A 24,954-nucleotide genomic window follows, 5' to 3' on the forward strand; every position below is an offset into this window, starting at 1 on the left:
AATCCCAGAGCCTAGTCCTCCATGGTGGCTTAATTTCCACTGAACAAGCATTTCTGATGAGTCCTGGAGTGCTCAGAGCATGCAGTGCAATAAGGGTGTCTAGGAAGAATAGTTACTCTGCTGCAGAGTGCTTTGTGCTTCAGCTCCCTGCATGCTGTCTGGTCATTCCAGTAAATAGGGATGATATAATGCCACAGCTGTGCTGAACACGGCTCAGGAGGAGCACAGGAGGGAATTTGAGATCTGAAGCTCAGTGTGAGCCAGGGTTAGCTGTCACATGCAAATACAGTCATGCTGATCTCCAGGACTGTGTTTCCAAAGGGAAGTGGTCAGCAGCTCTTCAATTGCACAGCAACTTATCCCACAAAGAGTTTGGCACGAACGGACAGTGGGAGGAAGCTGACCACAGGACATGGCAGAAACCTCACTGCTGGCCACCAGCACTAGGGACTCCACAAACCAGCCAGCATACATACATTTTTGGAAGCCAGGAACTCCATCCCATTGGCCACCTGGAAGCTGAAGCCCACCAAGTCCATGTAGCTGAGGAGTGGAGACTCATTTATCAGTGTCACCCGGTCTGTCCTTTCAGGAGCTGGAGGGCAAGCAGAGAAGGATGTTGGTGTTACCCAGCACACTGGTGAGCCTCCCACTAGTGGAAGGGGAATTCTCTGCCTCCAGCAACAATGGGACAGAGCCAGGAGCTCTCACTGTGAGGACATCTACCACTGCTGCTGGATGAGTCCCAAAAGTGACCTTTGCAAGCAAAGGCTTCCAGCACCCAAAGTACAAGCACCTTTCCCTCCTGCTGTGGCCAAGCTGTTACCTGAGGGGGAGTAGCTGTCCAGCTCATAGGGGGTGCCATAGTTAGAGGACTCGATGTCAGCGTACTTGACTTCACCCTTCATGTCAGACATGGGCACATAGTCCAGGGAGTCGTCCTTGCTCATGTCCATGTAGCCCCCATCACTCTCGACAGACACGGAGAGGTGGCTGTGGGGGGAAGCCAAGAGGCTGTTCAGATCCAGAGGACAGGAGGAGACATGAGGGTTGGGGACAATGATTTGGGAGTCTGAAATTCCCAAACCCTCAGCCCCAGCACTGAAATGTCCCACGCAGCTGGGAAAGAAGCCCTGAATCATGGATGAAGTGGTCTGCAAATGACACAGTGCTTAGGAAGGTCTCAGCAGCCTTCAGGCACAAAGGGCAGGGAGGAGCTGTAACACTGCTCAATTTTACTATTGTTTTGGTATGTTGGAAGGAAATGCTGCTTTCTAACTTCCCAGGGGACCATTTCTCTGCACTGCTGTGCCTGCATCCCTTGCAGCTGGCAACCAGATAAAGGACCATTTCACTTTCCTTATGGCACCTCTTGTGCAATTGCCCTCCTTGTAGCACTTCTCTGTAAAGCTTGGTAGCAACTCAACCTTCCCTGGAAATGCAGAGCTCAAATCTCCAGTGGTTAAGACATGCTGAAAAACCCCGTGTCTCTGTACTAAGTGCGTGGCCATGGGTAAGCAAATAAAGTTAACGATGACAGGAAATATTCCCAAATGGCATGGAGCAGCTGGCATGTGTGCTGGCAAACTCAACTCCAGGACACAAAGTTTGCTAATTCCTTGTTGTCAGGAGCTGATTGGAGGTCACTGGTTGGCATATGGGCTGGTCTAACAAGGTCACAGAGGAGCCAGCTGCATCCCATGCTGGGCCAGCGTTTAATTCACTGCTCTGGAGAACGGGGCAGGCACTAGGCAGGAGGAGAGAGCTGGTCTCCCTGTACCTGTGCACAAGGTCCTCCTTGGGCGTGTTCCCGTAGAGCTCCGCCTCCCGCCGTGCCTTGTCCCCGCAGGACTGCAGGAAGGTGTGCTTGTTGCGGTGCAGGTAATCCACCAGGTCCCCGTAGCGGCAGTACTCGGTGATGATGTAGATGGGTCCTGTTGGGACAGAACACCCGCGTCAGCCCTGCCCTGGCCACCGTGCACATGAGTTTCATCACACAAGGATATTACCAGACTGCAGGATGTCTAGGCAGGGCCAAAGGGAAAAGTCACCTCTCTGATACTGAGTGTTTTTTGAAATTTGTGTTTATGGAGAGAGGTGGGGGTTAACAGACACGTGCCTTCCCAGTTTCAATCAGGTTGGAAGAAAGGTGTTCAGAGTCCCACAGGGCTCTCTTAGGAGAAGGTTGAATCATTTGGAACCAGAAAACAGGAATTATTCTATCTAAGGACAATTATCCTCCTAAGCACAGCCCAGGGAAGCAGAGAGAGGAGACAGGGTGCTCAGGGCTCCTCTACCTCCTTTGGTGCAGGCCCCCAGCAAGTTGACAATGTTGAGGTGAGGTCCCAGGTGGCTCATGATCTTCAGCTCGGACATGAGGGCTTGCTTCTCACTGCTGCGGGCTGTGGCTGTAGGAGAGAGCCAGCGTGAGCAGGAGGGCAGGGAGGGGACAGTGTGAACTGATTGCTCTTGTGGCTTTAGGGTGGGGAAAAGGGGAGAACTCACACTTGAGCATTTTGACTGCCACTTTCATGGTGGACCGTGAGTGGCTCAGGCCATGGGCTGTTGCCTCCACCACACGACCAAAGGCACCAGAGCCAAGAGTGCGTCCTGCAAAGAAACACCAGGAGGCAAAGTTGGCAATGCTCTAGAGGAGAGGTGAGGAGAGGAGCCTGGAAAATACAAGTTGCTTGTCTGAAACCACACCAGCCTTGCTGCAGTCATTCTGGAGGGCATGGACATGAGCTATGATGTTTGGGGCTGGGGCTGGTTTCCAGAACTGTCAGCTACAAGGTGGGATAGCCAGGAATAACACAGTACTTAATGCCAAAGGGGGCAGCTGGCCTCCCACCATGTCCTAGATGATCCCCCTTTTCCAGAACTACACTGTATCTCCAGGCATCTCTGTGTCTGTTCTGGGTTGGTCTCTTTTGGAGCTCTCAACTCAAAACTTATCACCCCCGGACAGCCAGGACCTCAGGAATCCATCAGTGGGACCTGCAGAGCCATTACCTAACACCAGCTTGTCCCTGGGCACCTCCCAGGTGGAGTCATAAGGGAGCTGCATGGGATCCACGTAGATGTACTCGTGCCCATCAGAGCTGACGGACTCAATCACCTTCCAGCGGATTTCATAACGAGGTTTCTGCAAAGGGAGCAGAGGGAAAAGAGACATCTGAGAGGCTGGGGCTCAGAGAGGGCATGGGGGATATATCTGGACTTTGTTAGGGAGCCTTTGGTCCCTACAGCCATTGCCTCATTCCCTGCCTACCCCAGAGATGCCAGGGGCACACAGGAACTGGTGGAGCCCATAGATCCTGGTGCAGCTGGGACATCATCAGGCCCAGCACCTTAACCCTGGAGAACCACAGTGCCAGCCTGGGAACACTCTAGCCTTTTACCTTCTGCCACAGCACGATCAGGATGATCAGGGAGATCACAGTGAGGACCAGCAGGGCCAGGATGACAGAAATGATGACCACCTTGAATGGCAAGGCTACAAAGATAACAGGGACAGCAGTCAGACTCCTCCACTCCTGCACGGCCTGAGCACCCAGGGAAAGGAGGTGAGAACAGCGCAGACAGGTCCCCACACTCCACCCCCAGACACTGACCCCGAGCCGTTCTCTGGGTAGGGACAGTCTCCTCCCGGGCAGATTTCCCTGGCTACCCAGGGATGGATGATGGGGTGATGGGTTGTGACTGGCTTCTGCCTCAGGAGAGGTTTGGCCACGGGAGGGCGAAAAGATCTAGAGGGGCTGTTCTGTTTGGGGGAGAGCTGGCAGCCCTGGGCCTGGGCTTAGACCATCCTTCCTCATATTTGGGATGTTCAAGTCCATGGCACCATCTAGTGACCCGTGGGCTAACAACAAGACACTAGGGACCTGCTCAGGCATTCTTGTCTCGCCTCCCTGGAGAGATGACCCTGCCAGTAGAGGGAAGAGCATACCCATGGCCATTGGCCTAAGGGCTTCACACTCCAACTAGAAGAATATTTTCTGTCCAACCTACAGGAAACTTCATTTGGGGCAGAAGCACCCAGGTTTCCAGGCTGGAGACACAGGAAGGTCCATCTCCCCACTACTGGCTCAAAACTTGTCTCAGCCCTCACCGTGTGGGACCAGAGTGATGTCCTGGGAGCTGGTGCCCAGGAAGTTGTGCACGGTGCACCTGAGGAGCAGGGGCTCGTGCACCCTGTGCAGCTGCAGGGTGCTGTTGACGCGGTAGAGCTGCCGCTCGGCGTGGTACGAGGCGTTGGTCTGCACGCCGATCTCGGCCGACTCGTTCCCCAGCAGCCGGGTGGGCTGGCCCTTGGTGCTGCACCTGGTGCAGACGGGAGAAAGGCACCTGAGAGGCAGCAGGGACCACGCACCTCCATGGGATGGCCAGGTGTGTGTGCCAGCAGAATACAATTAAATAACAGCCTGTTATTCTAATAGATAAAAGTCCAGCTGTTCTCACGGCCTCCCTCCCTCCACTCACCATTTGATGTCGCTGCAAGTAGACCAGCTGATCTCTGGCTGGGGCATGCCTTCAGCAGAGCATGTTACAGTCTGCTCCCCACTGCTGGCACTGCTGTTCTCCTTGAGATCCACCACTTTAGCTGGCACTGAAACCAAAAGACAGTGATGGAAATTAATCTTCCTTTCTGACTGCAGGATGGAAGGGGAACATGATTCCTCTGGGGAATGTGAGTCTATTGTATCCCTACCACAGCCTAGGGATGAGGTAGGACTCATCACATCCATTGTGTTTTATTTTTGAAAGAGAACAGCAACAAGGTTAAGGTTTGAGAGGGTTATGGGGAAGATCTGCTCCCATGTAGCTTGACTGGAGACAGGGTGAGCATGGGGGAAAGTCCTGGACATCACAGCTGTACAGTCATCTCTACATCTACTACCTTGGGCCAAGCTGATGGTGTCTGTGCTGCCTCCTTGTCCCCTTTGCTCTGAGGTCAAGTGTGAGATATTTCACCCAAGTGTGTTTCTTGCTTGAAGACTCTTTCTTTAAGCAAGACCACTCTAGAGCTGAGGCCATAGGAGAAATGGCTTCATTCTGAGGGTTGTGCAGCCAAGGATGGTGCCACCTCCTAAGGCTGGTCCCACTCTCCTCAGCCATGTGTGTGCTGCCCATCCTCACCATTTATCTGCAGATGAAAGGAGAGCTCCTGCTCATCATCCTCATTGGAAGCCCGAATGGTGTAAAATCCTCCTTCTTCCTGTTTCACCCGCACCAGCACCAGAGCTGTCTGGTACCTGGGGGAGACACATGCCAGAGTGATGGCTGTGGGAAGGTACCTGGGGACTGATAATGCTTGGAGGCAACCAGCTCCCACCCACCTGAGGAGTGCTCAAAACCCACTCACAGAAAACTATTCAATCACTGACTGTGTCCAGCCAGCAATTTGGAGATTCCTTTGTGAATCACCCCCTCTCTGCACCACTTCTGGTGAGGAATGGTGGGCACGTACCAGGTTTCTGACAGGTTCCTGCTGGTGATACTCATGCTGCTGCTCTTCATGGTCAATGTCTTGTTGTTCTTCAGCCACTCAATGCTGGGTTGGGGATAAGCCTCCACTTCCACCTGGATAATGTGGCTCTTGTGGACCTCAGCGTACATCGTGCTGGGCAGGTGGGTGTGGAAGCGCACAAAGCCACGCTCTGAGGCAAGAGGAAGAGGGGGGTCAGAGAGGGGAACGAGCCCCTCCCTGGCCCTTTGGATAAACATGGACGTAGAACAAAACTCTCTGAACACACAGAAGTGGTAGGGCAGCTCCAGATCCACCCCTCAAGACCTTAGATTTGAATCTGGGGGGAGTGTGGCTGCAGAGCCACACGGGAGCAGAGGAGCTCACAGGGCAGAAGCATGTGGCTGTTATCTTGCAGAGATCATGGAGATGGGGTGGTTTCCCTTAAATAAAAGAAGGTCAGATGCAGACAGAAACAACATGTCTTCACATCATTTGGCACTGCACAGTGCAGAGGAGCTCTTACTGATAACCTCAAGGGTCTTACAGAGTCACAAAAGCCATGAAGGGAAATTTGGGATGTTTTGAAGCCAAGAAGTGGGCAGGGGTGACATGGGGTGAGATTTGGCTTGTTGTCATGGTTACGTAGAGCAGAAGTGAGGAGGGGAGAAAGCTGGAGGCTGTGAGACAGGAGAGGGGGTCACTCTGGGACATCCTGCCTGGTCGCCCACACAGTTTGCTGGCTTTAGGCGTGTGGGCAGCAACGCACCGATCACTTGGACAGTGATGTCTTTCCGGTCTGTTTTCTCATGGTAGCCCTCAGAGACATTGCAGACATAGGTCCCACTGTCCTCCAGCTCTGCATTCTGGATGATGAGGATGGAGCGGATCTCATGAGTGGATCCAGGCAGGAAGTCAGTCACTGGCTCCACAGTCTTCCCTGCCTACAAAATGGGGACAGGAGACATGATCTGAGCAGCCAAAAACATGTTCTACTATTGGGCTTACAGGGAGGAGGGAGAAAGTGGTAGAGGACCCCAGTCTGGCTGCCACAGGGCAGGGAGCACACAACAATCCGAGTCCCCTGGGACAGTCTCAGTCCAAGCATATCCCCATCAAACCTCCCTGTGCGGCAGCAGCAGCATCCCACAACTTCTGCCACGGGATACTCATGAGTGATTGCCATGGCACATGTGGGTGTAGGCTGGAGCTGCTGCCCAGAGCCTGTGGTGTGGAGCACTCACTTGCTTGCGGGGATAATCCCAGTTGAAGTTGACCAGCTCGTTGCCGCTCACGGTGCACATCACGGTGACGTTTTCACCCTGGCGCACCATGGTCTGCACCGCGCTGATGGAGACGTTCACGGATGACACTGTGGGAAAGGTGGAAGAAAGGAATGGATTATGAAGGGATGAGTGGGCACCCAGTCCGTTTACCCTAGGTGGACTGGTCCAGTGGAAACTGTCTTCCCTGAGGGTTGGAGCTGACTTGTAGGCAAAGCCCATTCTATGATGGGGACAGGACTAAATACAGCCTCCAAATTGATCATCACTGAGGAAACGAGGAGAGCTTTGGTGTTTCCTGCCACTGGCCTGAAGAAACAGCCACAGCACGTGCACAGGTGTGTTAAGAGAATGTCAGCTCACCCTGAATCCTGTAGACGTAGAAAGTGTCTGAATCCACCTCCTGGTCATCCACAAATGTCCGGCAGAAATAGGTTTTATCCTCAAAGAAGCCTTTAAATCCCTGTTGTGGATCATAGGTAGCTGGGATGGGGTTCTCCACCTTCTTCTCATAGAGGGTGACCTGCATCTGTGGGTTGGTCACACGGCATGGGATGACAGCCTCTGTGTAGCCCGTGATGAAGATGAAGAACTCTTCAGAGGTGACAGGGAGGAAAACCAGAGAGGGATCTGTGGGAGAGAGGGAACAACGGTTAGAGAAACTTGGAAACTTAACCAGGGCTGCTTTGTGCTTCTCCAGGAATACTCCACCACAGGGCCCTGACTCCATGCTGGTGGGATGCTTCGTCCCATACTTTCCTTGGGAAAGCAGAGCCGCTTGTTGTGTGCTTGTCAAATGTCTCCTGAGAGGGTGAGAGAGACCCAGCACCACTGAGCACCACTGCTCCACCATCACTTGTCCCAGCACACCACACTCTACATGAGCTGGCACACCAGAGATACCACAGGCAGAGATCTACCATGAGGGCTCTCCTGTGTTGGAGAAGGGATTTGGGGAGGCCAGGTGCTTGGAGACAGAACAGTGAGTCAAAGCCCTCTTTTTCCTGGTTGCTAAACCCCATGGAAACCCACAGGCAAGGACATGGTGTCCCCTACCTGGAACGTAGATGTAGAGGGCTCTCCTCTCCGCTGGCTCTGGAGCCCGCTCGGGGCTGTAGGTGCACGCGTACTCCCCAGTGTGATGGCCTGTCACGTTCCTGAGGGTGAGATTGCTGACAAAAACACCATCCCTGTGCTCCAGCGAGGCTGCGAGGGGCTGCCCCTCCCGTTCCCACACCAGCTCTCTGTCCCCGTAGCACAGGAGGGAGAAGGTGCTGTGGAGGCTGAGGACAAGCTCGGTGTCCCTGGGTTCGATGTGCAGCCTGCTGTCCCCAAACGTTACCTCCAGCAGACCTGAGAGAGGAGAACAAATTGAATTCCTCTGAAATCCACAGAGAAGCACACCTCATGGCAATGTTTGCTTTGTAATGTCAGCCTTTACACTGAAAAATAACTTTCCTGGGTTTGCCTTCCCTAGTGTAACCACCACTGACAAACCCACGGTCTCCTCAAAAATATCCTGTCAGTCCAGGTCTTGGTGGGTCACCCTTCATTGGGTGCAACCCTCACTGGAGAGCAAATCAGACATCACAGGATTTAGCAGTGTTCAATGTTGTCTGTGGCAATATTGGGTGGAGAACCCCCAAGGAGAGTAGAAGGCAATTCCCTGCTCTTCTGGTGGCCTGTCCACACAGACAGTGTCAGACAGGACACAGACCAGGCTGAAACAACGTCAGTTTACAAGAAAGTGAAAAATGAATGGAAGCAAAACCTTGCAGGAAATCCTTTGGAAGCAATAGAGCAGGCAAGGTCTTCCTGAATGGCTCCCCATTTCTCTCCCAGCTTCCTTGCCTCACCCTTTGCCCAGATGTCCCAATGGGGCTGTGACATGCTCCTCTCTGGTGTCCCCACAGGTGGCCAGGACAGCTGGGGACAGCTCCAGGGACTTGCAGCAATGCTGTGAACAGCCCAGGGGCAGCCAGGAGCCCTGGTGCCTTGCTGTGGGGGGTTTTGGATATGTGGGATCTGAGCAAATCCCTCCTGCTGAGGGGTGTCCAGCTGATGTGGGGGCTCGGGTGACTGCTAAGGAAGGTCTGAGCACACCTGGCACTGCTGCCTATGGAAAAGCCTCCTTCTCCCACTGTGCTGTGCATCACCATGAAGCAGGTGGGGACTTTACATCCACCCCAGGGCTGAGTCAGCCCATGGATCAGCAGGGACAGATGTGCCTGGAGCACGCTGTGCACCCCAGCACTTCCCCATGGCACTGCCCCTTTCCTCCCCCTCCTCCTGAGGGGAGCCCCCAGGGATCACACACCCCTGCCCAGCCACAGCACTCACCAGGGAGGATGAGGATCCAGAGACACGTCTTGAGAGTGGGGCACAGCATGCTGGGCTCTGGGCTGGGTGTCTGAGTCCTGTCGAGAGCAAAGTGACATGAGCACAGCCCTCAGCAGAGGAGGGATCCCCAGGCTGTCCTGGGCAGGGCTCCCTGAGCCCCCACCCAAGCCCTGCCCTCACTTCTCCACCTCAGAAACCTTCCATCTCTCCAGTTTTCAGCCTTTACCTCCTGGGGGAGTGCTGCTTCCCCCTCATGCTGGATCTGCAGTTTCTAAGGCTTCTCCCACTGGTAAACAGGCATTTTGCTGGAGGCTCCAGCAGTTGTGTCAACTTTTGCTCATCTCAGCTGGAAATGCCTCTCCCCACTTGGCAGAGCCCTGCCTTCCTCCCTCCCTCCCTCTGCTTTACCACTTGCCTTTTTCCTTAGTTTTTCTTCCCTCAGTCACAGTGAGATAAAACTTGCTAGAAAACAGATGCCCCTCCAACCCTCCCACATTGTTTGCTCCTTCCAATGAAATAAAAGAAGCCTTGTCATGGCACTTGGTTGCTGGCTGGGATTAAACCACAACAAGCCAGAAGAAACTCCACCATAAAAAATTAGTTTCTTGTATTTTAACTTTTCAATACATAAATTTAAGAGAATGTCTAAGAGGTTGTTTTAGTTTAAACTCCTTCTAATCAACATTACTCAAAAAATCTTTCCCACGGAGCTTTTTCAGCCCTCGCTGGTGCAAACCAGGAGCCAAAGGAGACAAGGCCAGAGATCCCTAAGAGCAGGGCTCTGTGTCTTGTGTATCGGGGTGACAGGTACCCCTCCCCATGCTGCCTGCAGGGGTGGGAATGAGTATTTCCAAAAAGCAAAATGAACACACCGACAAGAGGAAGAGCAAGGAAAAAGGCTTTCTCTGTGCCTGGGCAAAGCCTGGGGGAAATGAGTTCACTGGGGAACTGGGGATGCTCCTGCATGGAGCTGAACCTCACAGCTCAGCCTTGCTGCAAGCCGGGACTGAGATCCCGAGGCAGACCCCGAGGAGAAGCCCCTGTGATGCTGGCAGCGCTCTGGGGACTCCTGCCAGCCTCAGGGAGGGCTGGTGGCAATCTAGGCTTGCTGACCCAGCCCCAAGCCCCGTCTCTCACTGAGCTCTCTGCTGCCTCTTGGCCCTGGAGCGGCCTCCCGGTCTGCTTGATGTTAAGGAGGAAATGGTTTTTAAATGACGTGCGCTTGTCAGATGTTTTTATTATTCTCTTGCTTTGGCTCAACACAAGTCTGATCTACCACAAATCCTTCCAGGTCTCCAGCTTATTCAGCAGCGTCAGTCTCTCTCCTCCCGAAAAAATCTCTGTAACTCTTTCTCTCTCTTCGTTTGCCAAAGGGGATAAGAGCACTTAGGGCAAGAGATGGGGGTGGGTAGGATGAAAGGAGCGAGGTGAAACTCAGGCTGTAAATGAATGTGACCTCCCTGCACCCACCCTCGGAGCACCAAGCTGCAGGAGAGAGAAGGATGGACAATCTAATCTTTGCCCCCCAAGGCACTGCCATGAGAACAATTACCTTCGTTTCCCCATTCTCCCTTACAGAGGTGTGTGATTCATCCATTATTCAATGTTCAAGGTTGTAGGGACAACTGAGTTCCTCTCCTTTCACCCCTCCCTGCCTGCATGCACAAGCCAGGTTGTATTCACCACCCCAGCCCCCAGATACCGCCTGTAAGTGGCTGAGATCCTCCCAAACTCAGCTTTTATCCCCTGTCCAGCTCCATGGCTGTCACTGTCCTGCTGCAGGCCAGATCTCGGCTCCCTGTCCCACCCCCTGCAGGGTCACTGATGTGCAAACCCCTGTCCTGCCGGAGCAGGGAGCTGGGCACGGCTGTGCTGGTGCTGGACTAGCAGGGGTGCAGCTCTGGCGAGCAGCGAGAGCCCCACAGCCCCCGCCTGCCGCCCCCGGCTGCCTCTGCTGCGCTCAGAGCTGCTCTCAATAAAGCTGCTGGTGCTGCACAAAGGCATTTCTCCTGGAGATGCTTCCCAAGCAGAGTGGGAGGGTGGCAACGTCTCGCAGAGACTGGTGACCTCTCCCTTGTTTGTCTGCTCTGGCCCGGGTGGGAGGCGTGCTGCTTGAGCTTTGCCTGTGCTGCAGGAGGCAGAGGGACAAACCTTTCCCTCCTGTCACAAGGACACGTGTGCTTGCACATGTGGGTGCACACAGGCATTGCACAAGGGATGCAAATGCACCCAGCTCACTGCCAGCCTCGAGAGCACTTGCTTCTCTCCTCAATCCAGCTTTTGTTCCTAGCAGGAACTGTGAGTGCCACCGAGAGTGCCAGACGAGGAGGAGCAATCCCACTCAGTGATACAAAAGCAGGCACCCAGACATTATCCCACCCAGGGACCCAAACACCTACAAACACCAGGCACTCACACGATGCTCAGCTGCCTTGGGTGATCTCCTCTCACCCCTATGGGTTAGCAGGGTGCCACAAACCCCTCAGATCCCTACATCCTTCCCACAATCAGGATCTGAGTATTTTCAAGTCATGGGATTCTTTGCCTTCACCCATCCAGGCACAATTGCAGAGGCCAGGGAGCTCCCGCAGCAATGCCATGTCCAGCACCTTTCACTCAGCCCTGCAGCTCTGTGGCAGCCTCCCCCCTTGCAGATGCTGTCCCAACCCTCCATACCCACGTCCCACCCCTCACCACCCTTTCCTCCCCTCCAGGACTGGTACAGACCTTCCCTCTGCCCCTCTCCAGCTCCTCAATGCGAAGGCAAACCAGTCCTAGCCAGGCAGGGAAAGGAGCTTTTCTCTTAAGCCACACTGTTTATTATTCTAAAGGAGGAATTTGGCTGGGAGAGGAGACAGGAGGTCGGCTGGCTCACAGGGCTGGCTGGGTGACACAGCCCCACACCACATTCAGCCCCACATGCCTATGGGGTGGCTGTGCTCCCCAGGGGCTCAGCTCCTGCAGGGCTCAGGTCCCAGGGACCACGCTGTCCAAGTGCCATGGGGAGGCTGGTCCCTGGCAGCTGGCACATCCCTGCTCGCCCCCACGCTACGCCCAGCAAGGCTAGAGCCAGGCACTGCCGGGCTGAGAGTGTCTGGGAGGGTTTGGAGTCCAAACAAGACACAGACACAGGCAAATGTCCCTGACTGGTGACACAGACACTGCCTGTCCTTATCTCCCCTCTGTAATCACACCAGCCTGGCAGAGCAGAGAGTGGAGTTTGCAGCAGAGATGAGGAGAGCTGAGCCAACCCTGGGGCTGCTGGCTTTCCCAGCTGGCAAAGGAAAGTGTCCCAGGGCTGGCTGAGGTCAGGCACTGCTGGAATCCTGTTTGAGCATCTCTAGCCTTGTGCTCTTGCAGGGGGTTTCTGGGGAATGGAACAAAATGGGTCACCCCAACACCCCAGAGCAGCTGCAGCCCTGAGCACAGGGCTCTGGTGGCCGGTAATCCCACAGGCAGGACACAGGGAGGGCCAGAGCAGAGGTCAAACAGCACGGCCAGGGCCACGGCCGCGCCAGGACCGGCATTCAAGTCTCATGATTCCGCATCCCATGACTCCACAGCTTTTCCAGAGCAGCCCGCTCCCATTTCTCCTGCATCCCAAATCTGATGACAGCTGAGCTTTGTCCTCCGCCTCCTCTCCCACTCCCTCGCTGCAGCGGCCGGGGGCTGATGCCTCTGCGGCTGATGAACTTGGACAGGAATTTCTGCAGCAGGAGCAGGGCAACGCCCAGCAGTTTGGACACAAGGAGCTGAATCCAGCCTCTGCTGGGGATGGCACCACCTTAATTTAGAGAGCAACCTCTACTGCTCACTGCACCTCAGAGTGCCTTGCTAAGCGGCTCAAGCATCACCAAACCTTACTGATTCATTAATGTTCCCTCATTCCAGACCTCTCTCTTCCTTAAGAATGCTAGGAAGCCTAAGATGCTTTTACTAATGCCCAAAATATGCTGTGTGGGTTCAGTCTTCACTATTTTTGGGTAACAAGGCAAGAATTTCCTCTGACTTTGCTCTGAGCCCCCTTCCCTCTGTGCTTGCTCCCTGCATGTGTCCCAGCATCCCGGCAGATCACACATGGCAGCTGCTGGCACGGACACTGCACGGCACTGCCCATCCCCAAGCATGCATCATGTGGGACAGGGCCATTTCCAGCCCTGTAAACATCATAAACCATGGGAGAGGATGGGTTAGGAACACCAAGGACACCCTCCCAGTCACTGCACTTCTCCCAGCCTGCCTAGACCGTGTTTCTTGGCTCTCCACAACCAGTGCCCTGCTGCAGAACCAGTGTGGGTCCCACAAGCACCCCCAGAGCTGAGAACTGGTGCACAGGGAAGGGGACAGCTCAGCATGCTGGGGAGTGGGAGAGCAGCCACAGCTGCCCTGACAGCCACCTCGGCAGGAGCTCTGGTCCCTACAGACCATCAGTCACCAGTAACATGACTGGTGTCAGTCTGTGCTTGAAATCAGGGTGCACAGCCCCCTCTCAGCAAATTCTGGTTTTTATTTCATGGGGCAATTCCTCCATCCATTGCCCACGTTATTCTCCTCTCTGGCCATGCTCTCCTTGCACTCATTGCTGCTCCAGTGGTGTTGAGCAGAGGTGCTGGACGCTGCCCCTGCCCATGAGGGCATCTCCTCTGACCACGAAGGAGCTCTCACACAGCTGCCAATCCTTTCCCTTCCTCTGGATTTCTATTTCTAGCCCCTTTCCTAGCAGGGCTGTGCTTCCAGGCGCTCCCACAATGCTTGATGGCCCCGCCGCCCTGACAAACAGGCAAGGGACATCTGGTGCAAATTAGCGGGAAGTCAAATATACTTTATTTCTTCTTTGTCTAAGCGCATCTGAGTCATTAAGTGAGATCATGGGTGCCCATATGCAACAAAAAAATTCCCTGTATGAATCCTATGATCAATACTGCTCACAGCCAGGGAGCAAAGGCATTCCTGGCAGGGGGAGGGGGACACCATCCCCCGCTTTTGAAGGCAAAAGGCTCCCCGAGCAAAGGCTGGTGACCCCTGAAACCCAAACCTTGCTTGTCCGGCAGTGAAACTCCTTGGCTTGTCCTGTTTTCCTCTGCCACCCTCCCTCTGGCCTCTGAAACTGCTTCTTTCCCACCCTTTAATCTAAATAAAACTGAGTGGTTGGGTTTTTTTTGGTGTTTTTTTTCCCTTGGCTGGAATTGTCCGGAGTTGCAACATCTCTCCTCTGGGGTCCCTTGGCTCCCATGACACTGTGTTTACTCACAGGCCAGATTATCATCACAGAGCCCTTTTTCTTTTTCCCAGCAAAAGGCTTGAATTAGGCAGGGCACACTGCATGGGGAGCTTGTCATCCCAGGGCCCATAAACGGCTGCTGATAAAACACAGAGGTAGGAAATCTGAAACCAGACTGAGGAGCAGCAGGGCTGGGCAGTCCCTGTGTCCTGCAGACCATCCCTGCCCCGGGATAAACACCTGGGGGCAAAACCCTCCTCACCTGGCCACCTGCCAGTGCCGAGGGGGCCCCAAAGCTTTACCCAGACACTGTGAGAGCGGGGGATGCTGAGAGCCTGGTACCTGCTGGCAGTGTGCTGGATCTGGGGGTGTTCCAGTCTGGGAGAGGTGAAGTTTTGAAAGTACAGGCAGTGTCGTTAACGCCAAAACCCTCTGTGTGGTTTTGTGAGAGCTGCTTGGCTGTGAAGATGTGACTAAAGCCACAGCCTTGGTATGGACTGAGCTCTCTAGGAGATGGGAAAAGCAGATGCCACCTCTGGGGATGAGCTGAGGGATGAGCCCAGGGGATGGCTCCCCTACTGACCTCTGCATCAGGGAGCAGATCTGACATGACCAAAGCCCTTGCCCAGGACCCCAGATTCTGGTCTCCAGCCTCAGTGGCACCTGGAGAAAGGGTTGTATGGTCATGAGGGTCCTGCAGTGGATGTCAGCACACCAGGTGGCACACCCAACCTCCTACAGACAGCTGAAAATGAGGACTGTGGCCCTGAAGCAGGAGAGGGAGACTGCCAGGGGCGATGACAAGTCCACATTGAGCCCCAGCAGTGTGATTCAGCTGCCCTGGGGTCAGACACGTGAGGAATGGGGTGTGGAGGCGATCCCCACGCATCCCTGTCTGACCATGGCCATCCTCCCTCCCGAGCAAGGGGAAAGCATGACTCCACACACAGAATCCAGCAAATCTCCAGCCAGGGGCTCTCCACAACACGTCGCTGTGAGGAGGCAGCACAGAGGGACGTGGGACCAGGGCGAGCCCTGCACTCTCACCCACATCCCCTCCTCTTTCCCCCCTCTGTTTTAAGCCCATGGGAGACAAAGGAAACGAGTGACCCATTTAGTGCAAGTTCAGAATAAAAAGAAACATCTGTTTGGAGAGGTGCCAGTGTTATAAATAATCCCCCAGCCCCGAGTGATGGTATTCATGGCCCTGTCAGCTGCGCATGCTCTCCTGCTTCCGCTTTCGGAGGAAAGGCCAGACCCCGTGGGCTGCTCCCCGGAGCCTGCAAGCTTGGCTTGGACTGTGGGAAAACCCTGGGTGAGCACCAGGGCTCACCTGGGCCTGGGGAAGGAGGAGGGGTGTTGGGAGGAATGGCTGCCACGTGCCAGGCAATATCCTGCTGTCCCTTGCTGCTTCCCCTGCTGGTCACATCCTGCCCACCTTGACCTCCCTGGGGCACACAAAGTGTGCCAGGGCCATGGTGGAGCTGGGACTGTCTGGGGTGGTGCTGGAGGCTGGCCAGTGTTTTGGAGCACAGCCCTAAGTGTGGTACTGTGTGTGGGGATGCTCTCACTGGGTGTGGGGGCAGCCCTGGCAGACTCAGAGCTCACCCCTTGTAGTGCAATCTCCCTCTCAGGGAGGTACAAATGTGCCCCTTGGGAGCACTTCAGCTCTTCCCAGTGCTCTTTTCCAATAGGATGCTCTAAAATATCCAACACAGCCCAGCCAGGGCCATCTATCACTGTCCCTTAATTTCTCCATTACCCCTGACAACAAAGACATTTTTGGGAGAACATACCACGCTGTTTCACAAGCATGTGAGCAATGTCAGTTATGAACATGACTGCAGGAACCCAAACCAGGACCCACACATCTCCCTGCATCCCACTGGCCTCTACAACTGGGTTTCAAAGCCTTGGGGCTGGCTGAGTGACTCAGAGCTTTCCTATCCCTCCACCCCCAAACTGGCATATTTAGGGGTCCCAGCTCCCAGGCATGTCAGACTGGATGGGGGTTGCCTGTCTTGAGCAGAGTCCATCTGCTTACCTGCTGCTTCTCCCCACCAGAGCAGACAGTGAGGGAAGCAGGGCATATGGAACCAAGAGCAGGGACTATCTTGGCTTCTCATCCCTTATCCTGACATCCACAGGGCATTCCTCTCTCTTGTTCCATGGCTGCCAGAAAGCCATGTCTGCCTTCCCATGGTGATTCAAGGGAAGCTCTCTGCACAGGGAGGAGAACAGTCCCCAGCAAGTCAGCACCTTCATCACCTGCTCACAGCCACTGATCCAAGGTGGCTGCTCTGGTGGGGCCAGGGCTGGAGCCAAAGGTCCCAGCTGGCTCTAATAACCACTAATAAGCTGCAAGGGGAGAGCAACGGAGGCAGGATGATAAAAAGAACCATCCTAAGTCCCAGTGGGATGTACGGGCTTTGCAAAGCCCCAGGAGCAGGCAGAGAGTTGTGGTTTTGCCAGTCCAACATCCCAGCAAAGGCTGAGCAACCTGATCCTCCTGTGAGCATTTCCCTGCGATCTGCGGAGGAGGAGATAATCTCCGTGGATGTATCAGCTCCCCTCAGCTGCCTCTAAGGGACCCAAGCTTTAATTGTTTTGTTCTGGGGTTTTAGGCTCTCGTGGCTGGGATTAGGCACTCACCATCTCTGTGGTCAGGGCACCCTTTGCCGCTCTGCAGGACCTGGAGAGAAGCCTGGCACTGCAGCCAGGGTGGGAAAGCATGGAGCCAGCCAGTGCAGGGTGCAAAGGGCAGAGGCTGCTTTCAGAGGGGCTTTTTGTTTGGCCCTGTTACTTCTGGATTTCTGAGAGGGAGCAAAATGCAACTTCTGGTGGAGCTCTTGGTGCTGCGAGCTGATTCTGCCCCTTTCTGCAAAGGTTCATGTGTGGGGCACAAAGACAAGGGTGGTGGCACTTGGCACCAGCAGTGCAGAGATGGACAATCTGCTCCTGCACGCTCTGCCCAGGCAGCATAAACCATTCTTGCCTGCAGGGCTCTTTATAACTTCTCCTCTCAGCCACAAATCAGAAATCAGCTCCCCTCTGCACCCATGCTCTGCAAACAGCCCCTCACCCCAGAACCCAACAGAACCTCCAGAGGAGAAGCTGAGGAAGGACTTGGCACCAGCAGCTGCCAGCACCCCCTGCCCTCCCCCTGAGTGCAGCTTTTAAATGGGCACTGAGTCCTGTTCCTGAATCAGACCATATTCTCCCAAACAGCTCCCAGGCTGGAGAAGGAAACTTGGCAGCTGCCTGTGGGGAGAGAGGAGGGGACCCCTCTGTGGTGCCTGCAGTGCCCTGCCCCAAGGAAAGCAGTGTTTCTGTTCTGCCACCATCGCTTGGCAAAGGCTGAAACCAAGGTGACTTCCAGTTTGGAAGAGGAGAATGAGCTTGCAGAGTGCAGGGCTTGAAATGGTGTATTTTCTGCTGGCACCGGTTCAGACAATCCCACAAGCAAACATATTTTTTTGTATAAATAAGACAGTGTGTCTCGCCAGTTAAAGCAATTCAAACATGAATGTAGCAATTTAATTGGTGCCAATTGCTGGGTCTTGGTAGCATTAAGATTTCAGTCACAGACTCTTTCACATGGTAGCTGGGTCGGAAGAGGGAAGGCAGAGGGCCTGGCAGGATGGGGCTGAGGGGCAGGACTGCCCATCTCCTGCTGCTTCAGGAGCATCACCCTGTGCTGCCCGTGGGGACCTGCCAGCCAGTCCCCTTCCACAGCAGGGAGAAGTGCTCCATCTGTTTCCTGGTACAATTCCAGAGTTTAGCAATCAGTGCAGTGCCCTGATATATCCCTGCATTCTCCAATCCTTCCCTGCTCCAGCTCCTGCACCCCACAGCTTCCCACCAGCTCCATCACACACTGGCTCTTACTGAGCCCAAGGAAGTGTAGGATGGGTGTTAGTGAATTCCTGGATGGATAAGCAGGTGTCCCTGCAGGCATGGCCTGGAGAGGATGAGTCCATCCATGGGTGCAGGACAAACACCACACACTGCTCTCCTGGCACCAGCCCTTCTGTGGGAGTTTTGTGAGCTCCCTGCTCAGGCTCCACACACCATGGTCCTCTGGCTGGTGGCTGCCAGGGAAGGTAACATAAACAGACTAGAGTGTGCAACAGCCTGGTGTGCACACGAGGATGCTGGAAAAGCAGGGTGTGAGGGGCAGTGCATCACTGTACAGCTCCTGTTACCAGACTTGGGGACATGGACCCGTGGGACCCCCTTGCTCAGCACGATGCACCCCTCTGTGCATCCCCAGCACGTGTCCCTGTCACAACTGCTCTGTGTTCCCCACGGTGCTGGAACATGCTGCCCTCCCAGGAGGTGTCTCAGTGGCAGCAGAGCAGGACAGAGGTGAGCTTAGCTTGGGAACCCTAATTAGGCAATGGGGAGAGGAGGAGGGGGAACAACCACCCCTAAAACAAGCCTCGTTATGTCCAATTTGCCTGGCGGAGCGGAAGGAGCCTCCTGGAGCTGCTCCAGCCCCTCAGGAAACAATACCCAGTCTATACCCTCCCCCTGCAGCTCCTCTCCAGGGGATTTCTTTCCCTTGGTTAAAGTACAAACAAACAAACTCCACGAAGTGTTCAGCTCGTATCCTTGCAGGGATAGGATACATCCAGCCAGCCCCAAGCCCACATGGTCCCCAGCTCCCTCCAGCTCTGGGTCAAAGGCAGCCCCAGTTGCCAGCGCTGGCGGCTGAGCTCCCACGGGACTCGGCCACCACACAGCCCCTCTGCTCCCTGCCCTTTGCCACTCCATCCCAGGAAGATGCTTTGCTGGAGCCTGACACTATGGACAGCATTGCAATCCCATCCCACGTCCCATCAAACTGCGAGGCCAAAGGAACCTTGAGGACCAGGCAGAGAAATCCCTGCCTGGAGCCTCTGGCAGCAGCTGGACATTTGGCCAAAGCCACATCCAGCCAACATGGTCTCTTTTTGCACAGCATCACTCCCACAGCTAGAGAGCATTTCTTAATCTTAGCTTTCCTCTGGTGTTCACTGAGACAATCCTGTCTTGCTCTATTCCTGCAGACAGGCCCAGTGCTCTCCTCTCCCTGAGAGTGTTGTTCTGAATGCCTTGGAAATCCTGTCACAGACCCATCAAAAAGGAGGCTGAAAGAGATTGTGGTGTCATTGTCCTGTTGTTGCCCATGTCTTCCCTGACATATGCTTTGAGACTTGTGAGGCCGAAGGAACTCAGCCTTCTGTCTTTAAGCCTACAGATATTTCCCCTAAAAGCTCTTTTCTCTCTGTGGTGACATTTTCTGTGCACAGACTGCATGTCCCACAACACCCAGTGACCAACGAGCCACATCAACCCCTCTCCCAGTCCTTTGCAGCTTCTTCTGGACCTCTCATCATCCTCACTGCTGTCACTGGGCCTCTCCACTCCAAGTCCATCCCTGCTGAAGCACTCAGTGTCGCTTGCTGGGGAGGACCCATTCCCTCCACCCTGCCTCTGAGCTGCCTCTGGCCATGCATCTTTCAGCAGATCCCTCAGGAACAGTTTGGGTTTCCTGGCACCGTACTGCAACCTGGTTTGTGTCCACTAAAGCCACTCTGGTTGGTTCTGGACTCTGCTGGAGCTCTTGGGATCCTCCCACACTCCCATGCACACCGGGTGCCCACCCAGCTTGGTGCCATCCCAGGGTGTAGGATGTGTGCTCAGCCACCTCCCAGGAGGTTCATGAAGGGATTGCAGAGAATCAAGCCCAGGCCAGAGCCCTGCAGCACACCCCAAGACATGCCCAGAACTGTGGACAACAAGCCATGGCTAACTTATCCCTGACTGCAGTCCTGTGTTCACACTGACCATGGGCACCCCACGCTCCCAGTCCTGTGCAGGGATGCAGGAGGTGATCCAGGGACAGGGAACTGAGTGGCTGCTGTCTCCTCACCTGCTCCTTCTGTGAGGACCCTCCATGCTCTTGAGCTGGAGGAAGGGACAGCTGGCTTTAGGCAGAGAAAAAAGTCCTGTGCATGCTGCAGTTGGGTTGCTGTGCTTGGTGGCTGTCCAAAACACTGATCCCTCCTGATGCATCGACTGCAGGGGTGTTTCCTGGGCCCAGAGACATTGCCCAGGGTTGGTGGCTGCCACAACAGCCAGAGCACAGCCAAGCTTGGGTGACATCCCTGTCAAGGAGTGACTCCAAGCCTCATGTCAGACTCTGGCCAGGGCTGCCACCCAGGGCAGCTGCCTGGCAGCTCCCCCTCCAAGCCAGCCTGGCCTGTGTCCTCTGCCAGGCAGAGCTGTGTCCTTGACACCAGCTCACAGTGACCACATGGAATTCACTTCTTTCCCGAGCATGGCAGGCACAGGCACCTTGTCCTGCAGGGTGCTGAGGGGGACATGACCCACATACCCACACCTCAGTGGTCCCTGGGAAGCACTGGGTCTCAACATTGCTGATCCTTGTCATCAATGGGAGACCCTCTGAAAAGATTTGGGAATGCCAAGCCCCTGCCAACACTGGGTGTGCACACCAGACCAACTACTTTAAGCTATTTCCCCCATGCTTTAGCATAAAGCCCACTTGCTCTGGGGCCAGGATGGAGGAGCACAACATCCCTTTCCACCACAAATCCTGTTTTGAATGACTCCCAGCTGGCAGGTGAGTGCAGGAGCTGGATACTCTGAGCCCACTGTGAACATCAAAGCCCCACAGGTCACGCTAACCCCTGGGCTGTCAGAGCTTCTCTCCAGACCAACTCTGCCCTGTTTGAAGCCCTCAGCTCTTGTGCTTTTGGGATAGCAGAGTAATTGCCAACATCCATGCCTAGTAGGGTTTTACCAAGCTCTGCCCTCCCCAGCACCCACACCCTGGCATGGACCCTGGGCAGGGCTCTCAGATGTCCCTCTCCAGGGCCCACAGGCACAGGAGCCCTGCCATGGCCACAGACAGAGGTGACACGGTCCTTGGAGCAGCCTGCACTCAGGGATGGCCAGGGATGTGTTTGGACAGGCTGACAGTGGGGTGACACTGCTCTGCAGTGGGGCACACACACCTAAAGGATGAATTGCAGGGCATGGCGAGCAGCCTCTTCCCCATGCCTACTCCAGCCCCGCCACAGCCACCAGCCTGCAGATCCAGGGCAGGCCCTTGATCCAGGGAGGAGCAGAGATCACCTGGGCCCTATTCCTGCTGCAGTGGGGTCCCCCCTTCCAGTCCTACAGCCACAGCATCCCCTTGGCTCCTCCCAGTAGTGCCAGTCCAGGACCTTGGTGGGAGCTGATGGCATGGCTTTTCCCATGATAGAATTCAGCTGCCTTCCACCAAACACCATTTCCCCAGAGCTTGGTGGGGCATTTCAGGCTGCCAAGCCCTTGGAGGGGAGCAAAACCCCTTCCAGAGCAACTGGACTGGCTCAGGGTCCTTAGGGACTGTACCAGCTCCAATCCCATCTGGACGTTTCCCATCTGGAGAGACAGAGCTGAGCAGGAGGGCGATCAGCCCCGGGTGGGCGACAGGAGCGCTTACCTTGGGCAGGGTCCCACCAGCCGAGTGCCTGCGCCGCTGCTCCCACCGGCAGAGCCCCGAAATTCCTCCTCTCCTCCTCCGCACTCTATCTGCTGCCTGCCGAGGCTCTCCCTGCCCTCCCAGCCTTCCCCAGCTGGCAAGGCTGCTCCACTTAAAGGCGAAAGAGAGGGAAAGAAAGAAATGAAGTGGAGGGGAGGAGGGAAAAAAAAATAAAATAAAACCAAAAGGAGAGGCAAGGCTGTGCCAGGGCTGGGCTGCAGCCAAGCCCCTGCTCTGCTCCTCTAGTGCATCTCAGCAGTGCCCTGTGCAGCCCCCAGCCCAGCTGGGAGGGGGTTCAGCCTCCTCGGACCCGAGTGTGGAGCAGATCCCGGGGCCGAGGGATGTGCACGCGTGTGTGTGTGCGTGTATAAATAAAAGAGACCTCGGGAGGAGGAGAAGGGGGGAGGCTGCTTCGCCAATGAGGAGCGGAGCTCCTCCGACTTCCTCCCTCCACCCTCTGTGGGGACCCTTTGCAGAGCAGAACTTGCGATTAACGCCCGGCAGACGAGTGTGATGGGTGAAAAAAAAAATAACCAACAAAATTTAAAAGGAGGAGAAGCCAAAGCGGCTGCAGGGGCTGCGATGGGGCGAGCGATGGCCCGGCTAGCAGGGAACAAAAGGAGCCGGACCAGCCCGACTATCGCCTCCTTAAACCGGAGGGAAGGAGCTGCTCTCTCCCTGTGTCTGCTTTCAATTCTGGCCTTTTCCCCTGTTTTCTTTTTCTTTTATTTTCTTTCTCTTTTTTCCCTCAAGCCCCCCTTCCCGTTTTCTTTTTTTTTTTTTTCCCCTTTCTCAGGATATGAGGGGATGTTTAGAAAATCCACTGCCCACGCCAGCAGCTGACTCATGTTTTTATTAAAGAAGGCCTGTACTGAGCTGACTCCCTGTATTCCCCCCAGATGCCTCCCTGTGCTCTGCTGTGCCAGCACTGCAGCTCCTGGCCCCCGACTGGCCACTGCCCCTTGGGGCCACCAACACACCCTTGCAATTCTTCTTTTTCAGAAAGGGGGGTAAAAGGTCTTCTGCAGCTGGGATGCTGCAGCAGAGGGTGGGTTTAGCTGGGGATTTGGGGCTGCCCTCGACAGAGCTGCAGAGGTGGCAGGAGTGATCAGCTCAGCCTTGCTATCATCTTAGATAGCCTACACCCCTACTGCCCTGAGAGGATGAAATCCAGGTAATGAACCAGCTTTAAATCCTCCCAGCATCTTAATGAGTTCAAATCAAGTTTCTGAAAAACTTTCAGTAGTCAGAACATAATTGTGTGTCCAGAATGGGATTTTTTATAAATTTGTTTTAGCACTGTAACAAGGGACAGGTCATCTTTGGGTGAAAACTGCCTTTTGACCCATCAGTTCTCATCACCATTTTCATCTTGGGGATGCTTAAGGGGGATCAGGCATTGGAACAGGCTGTGAAGGAAAGTGGTGGAATCACTATCCCTGGAACTGTTCAAAAATGTCTAGATGTGGCACTTGGGGACATGGTTTAGTGGTGATGATGGCAGTGGTGGGTTGGGCTCAATGATCTTAGCGGTCTTTTCTAACATTAACCATTCTGTGTTTCTCTCTGATCCAAACAACAAAAAGTGCAAAACTGCACTGGCTGTCCTGAAAAGATACCTGTCCATCTTTCTATAATTTTCCTTTCTAAGAATTAAAAAGCTCTCCCCATAATGACAACATTGCTGAAATCTTGCTTTTCTGCAAGGCAGACTCATCCCCTCCTGCCAAGCTAGTAAATGCCTGCACAATGGCCACAGGGAATGATTCCCTGGCTGGGCCAGCCCAAGAGATTTGGTGCTTATTTCACATTATCTCCATGTTTTCTTAGTATCTATGGAGAAGCAGAGGGGAGGTGTTTATTTGTGCAGCTGTGGAGGGTGAGGAGAGCCAGGCTGCAGCACCCAGGTTGTCCCTGTGTGCCACTCATGGCACGGGGCTGGTGTTCCAGCTCTGCGCCTGGGAGTGCCAGGACAGCTCAGGAGGGATGCAGCCCTCACTCAGATGGACTCCCCCAGCTCCAGACCTGGTGGTGGCCCTGTGTCAGGAGTCCTGTCACCCCCTGGGCTGGGACAAGCTGCTGTGCAGAAATGGAGCCGGCGAGCGTGAGAGCAGCTGGTGTGGGGGGCAGGCGGCGCAGGGGACGTGCTGTGCACATGGCTCTTCCCAAGGGACAAAGATGTGTCTGGTGGGTCCGTGTGTGGGGACCTAAGGGCTGCTGGGAATTGCTCAGCAGAGCTATTTCCTGGCAGTGTCCCTGCTCCAAGGACATGACTGCTCCAGACAGAGTGGGAGAGGGAGAAACCCACTGGTGCAATCCTGCTGGGCCCTTTGCACTGGGATGGGCTTCCTGGGATGAGCAGGGGGTGGAAAAGCTGACACAGACCATGTTTGAGGGCAGAGCATCCTGAGCCTGAAGTGGGACTTATTTCCCCAGCTGTCCTTTGCAGACAGATGGCACCAATACCCACTCCAGGCTGGGACCAGGAAGAATCTGGCAAACAAAACATCCCAGTCTGCAAAGGCCAGGATTCATTGTTTGGGGATGCTGAGAGAGCCCTGGGGAGCCCAAAGCAACCCGGCAAGCACACGTCAGCCCACCCTGTACATCCCCAGGGAGCATCCACAGCCGCACACTTTGTTTAGGAACAGCACGTCGGGGTTACGGCAGCTCCTGGGAAAGGCCAGCGCAGAGGAAGCACCAAAGCCAGAGGAACTCATCTGTGCAAGTGTGTGGGTGGAGGGCAGCAGCTCTGCTACTTCACCCTCATCAACCCTTCATTGCTCACCTCTATTTCTGGCGCTTCGTGGTGCTGCAGGACCCAGTGGTCCCCCTGGGGCTGGGACAGCTGCAGTGTGGGATGCCAGACCCCTCTCAGCTGAGACTTGCAGCCTCAATTAGCATCGTTAAGTGCTAATGGGGGCTTGGGGTCACGTAGTGCAGCATCTCTGGTGGGGAGATCAGGCATTGAGACAGGACATTCCAGGGTATTTGGTCTGCTCTGGCATCACATGGATCAAACAGGTCTCCAAACTCCTGCCCCATCCCAGGCAGAGCTGGGAGCACAGAGAAAAGCCCACATCCCATGCTTGGCATAAAGGAGAGA

The 24,954-nt window shown here is 54.9% G+C and overlaps 1 protein-coding gene across 3 annotated transcripts in view; it reads right to left on the reverse strand.

Annotated features, from left to right (window-relative positions):
* Nucleotides 1-22,023, reverse strand: part of PDGFRB (platelet derived growth factor receptor beta) — a 31,254-nt gene extending 9,231 nt beyond the window's left edge. For 2 of the 3 annotated variants that reach the window (XM_033073261.1, XM_033073263.1), the window contains exons 1-17: nucleotides 21,810-22,023; nucleotides 9,091-9,167; nucleotides 7,807-8,103; nucleotides 7,114-7,380; nucleotides 6,712-6,839; nucleotides 6,237-6,411; nucleotides 5,471-5,660; nucleotides 5,140-5,255; nucleotides 4,483-4,609; nucleotides 4,112-4,323; nucleotides 3,402-3,496; nucleotides 3,013-3,145; nucleotides 2,506-2,610; nucleotides 2,298-2,408; nucleotides 1,781-1,934; nucleotides 827-993; nucleotides 477-595 (exon numbers count right to left, since the gene is read on the reverse strand). In XM_033073261.1, coding sequence (XP_032929152.1) covers nucleotides 477-595; nucleotides 827-993; nucleotides 1,781-1,934; nucleotides 2,298-2,408; nucleotides 2,506-2,610; nucleotides 3,013-3,145; nucleotides 3,402-3,496; nucleotides 4,112-4,323; nucleotides 4,483-4,609; nucleotides 5,140-5,255; nucleotides 5,471-5,660; nucleotides 6,237-6,411; nucleotides 6,712-6,839; nucleotides 7,114-7,380; nucleotides 7,807-8,103; nucleotides 9,091-9,139 — 2,445 coding nt within the window. In that variant the 5' untranslated portion in view covers nucleotides 9,140-9,167; nucleotides 21,810-22,023. Of the gene's footprint in view, nucleotides 1-476; nucleotides 596-826; nucleotides 994-1,780; nucleotides 1,935-2,297; nucleotides 2,409-2,505; nucleotides 2,611-3,012; nucleotides 3,146-3,401; nucleotides 3,497-4,111; nucleotides 4,324-4,482; nucleotides 4,610-5,139; nucleotides 5,256-5,470; nucleotides 5,661-6,236; nucleotides 6,412-6,711; nucleotides 6,840-7,113; nucleotides 7,381-7,806; nucleotides 8,104-9,090; nucleotides 9,168-11,817; nucleotides 11,838-21,809 lie in introns of those variants that run through there. The other variant, XM_033073262.1, reaches the window with a different exon arrangement.
* Between the last annotated feature and the right edge of the window lie 2,931 nt (nucleotides 22,024-24,954).

Source organism: Catharus ustulatus, chromosome 15 (assembly GCF_009819885.2).
Source record: "Catharus ustulatus isolate bCatUst1 chromosome 15, bCatUst1.pri.v2, whole genome shotgun sequence".
Taxonomy (NCBI): domain Eukaryota; kingdom Metazoa; phylum Chordata; class Aves; order Passeriformes; family Turdidae; genus Catharus; species Catharus ustulatus.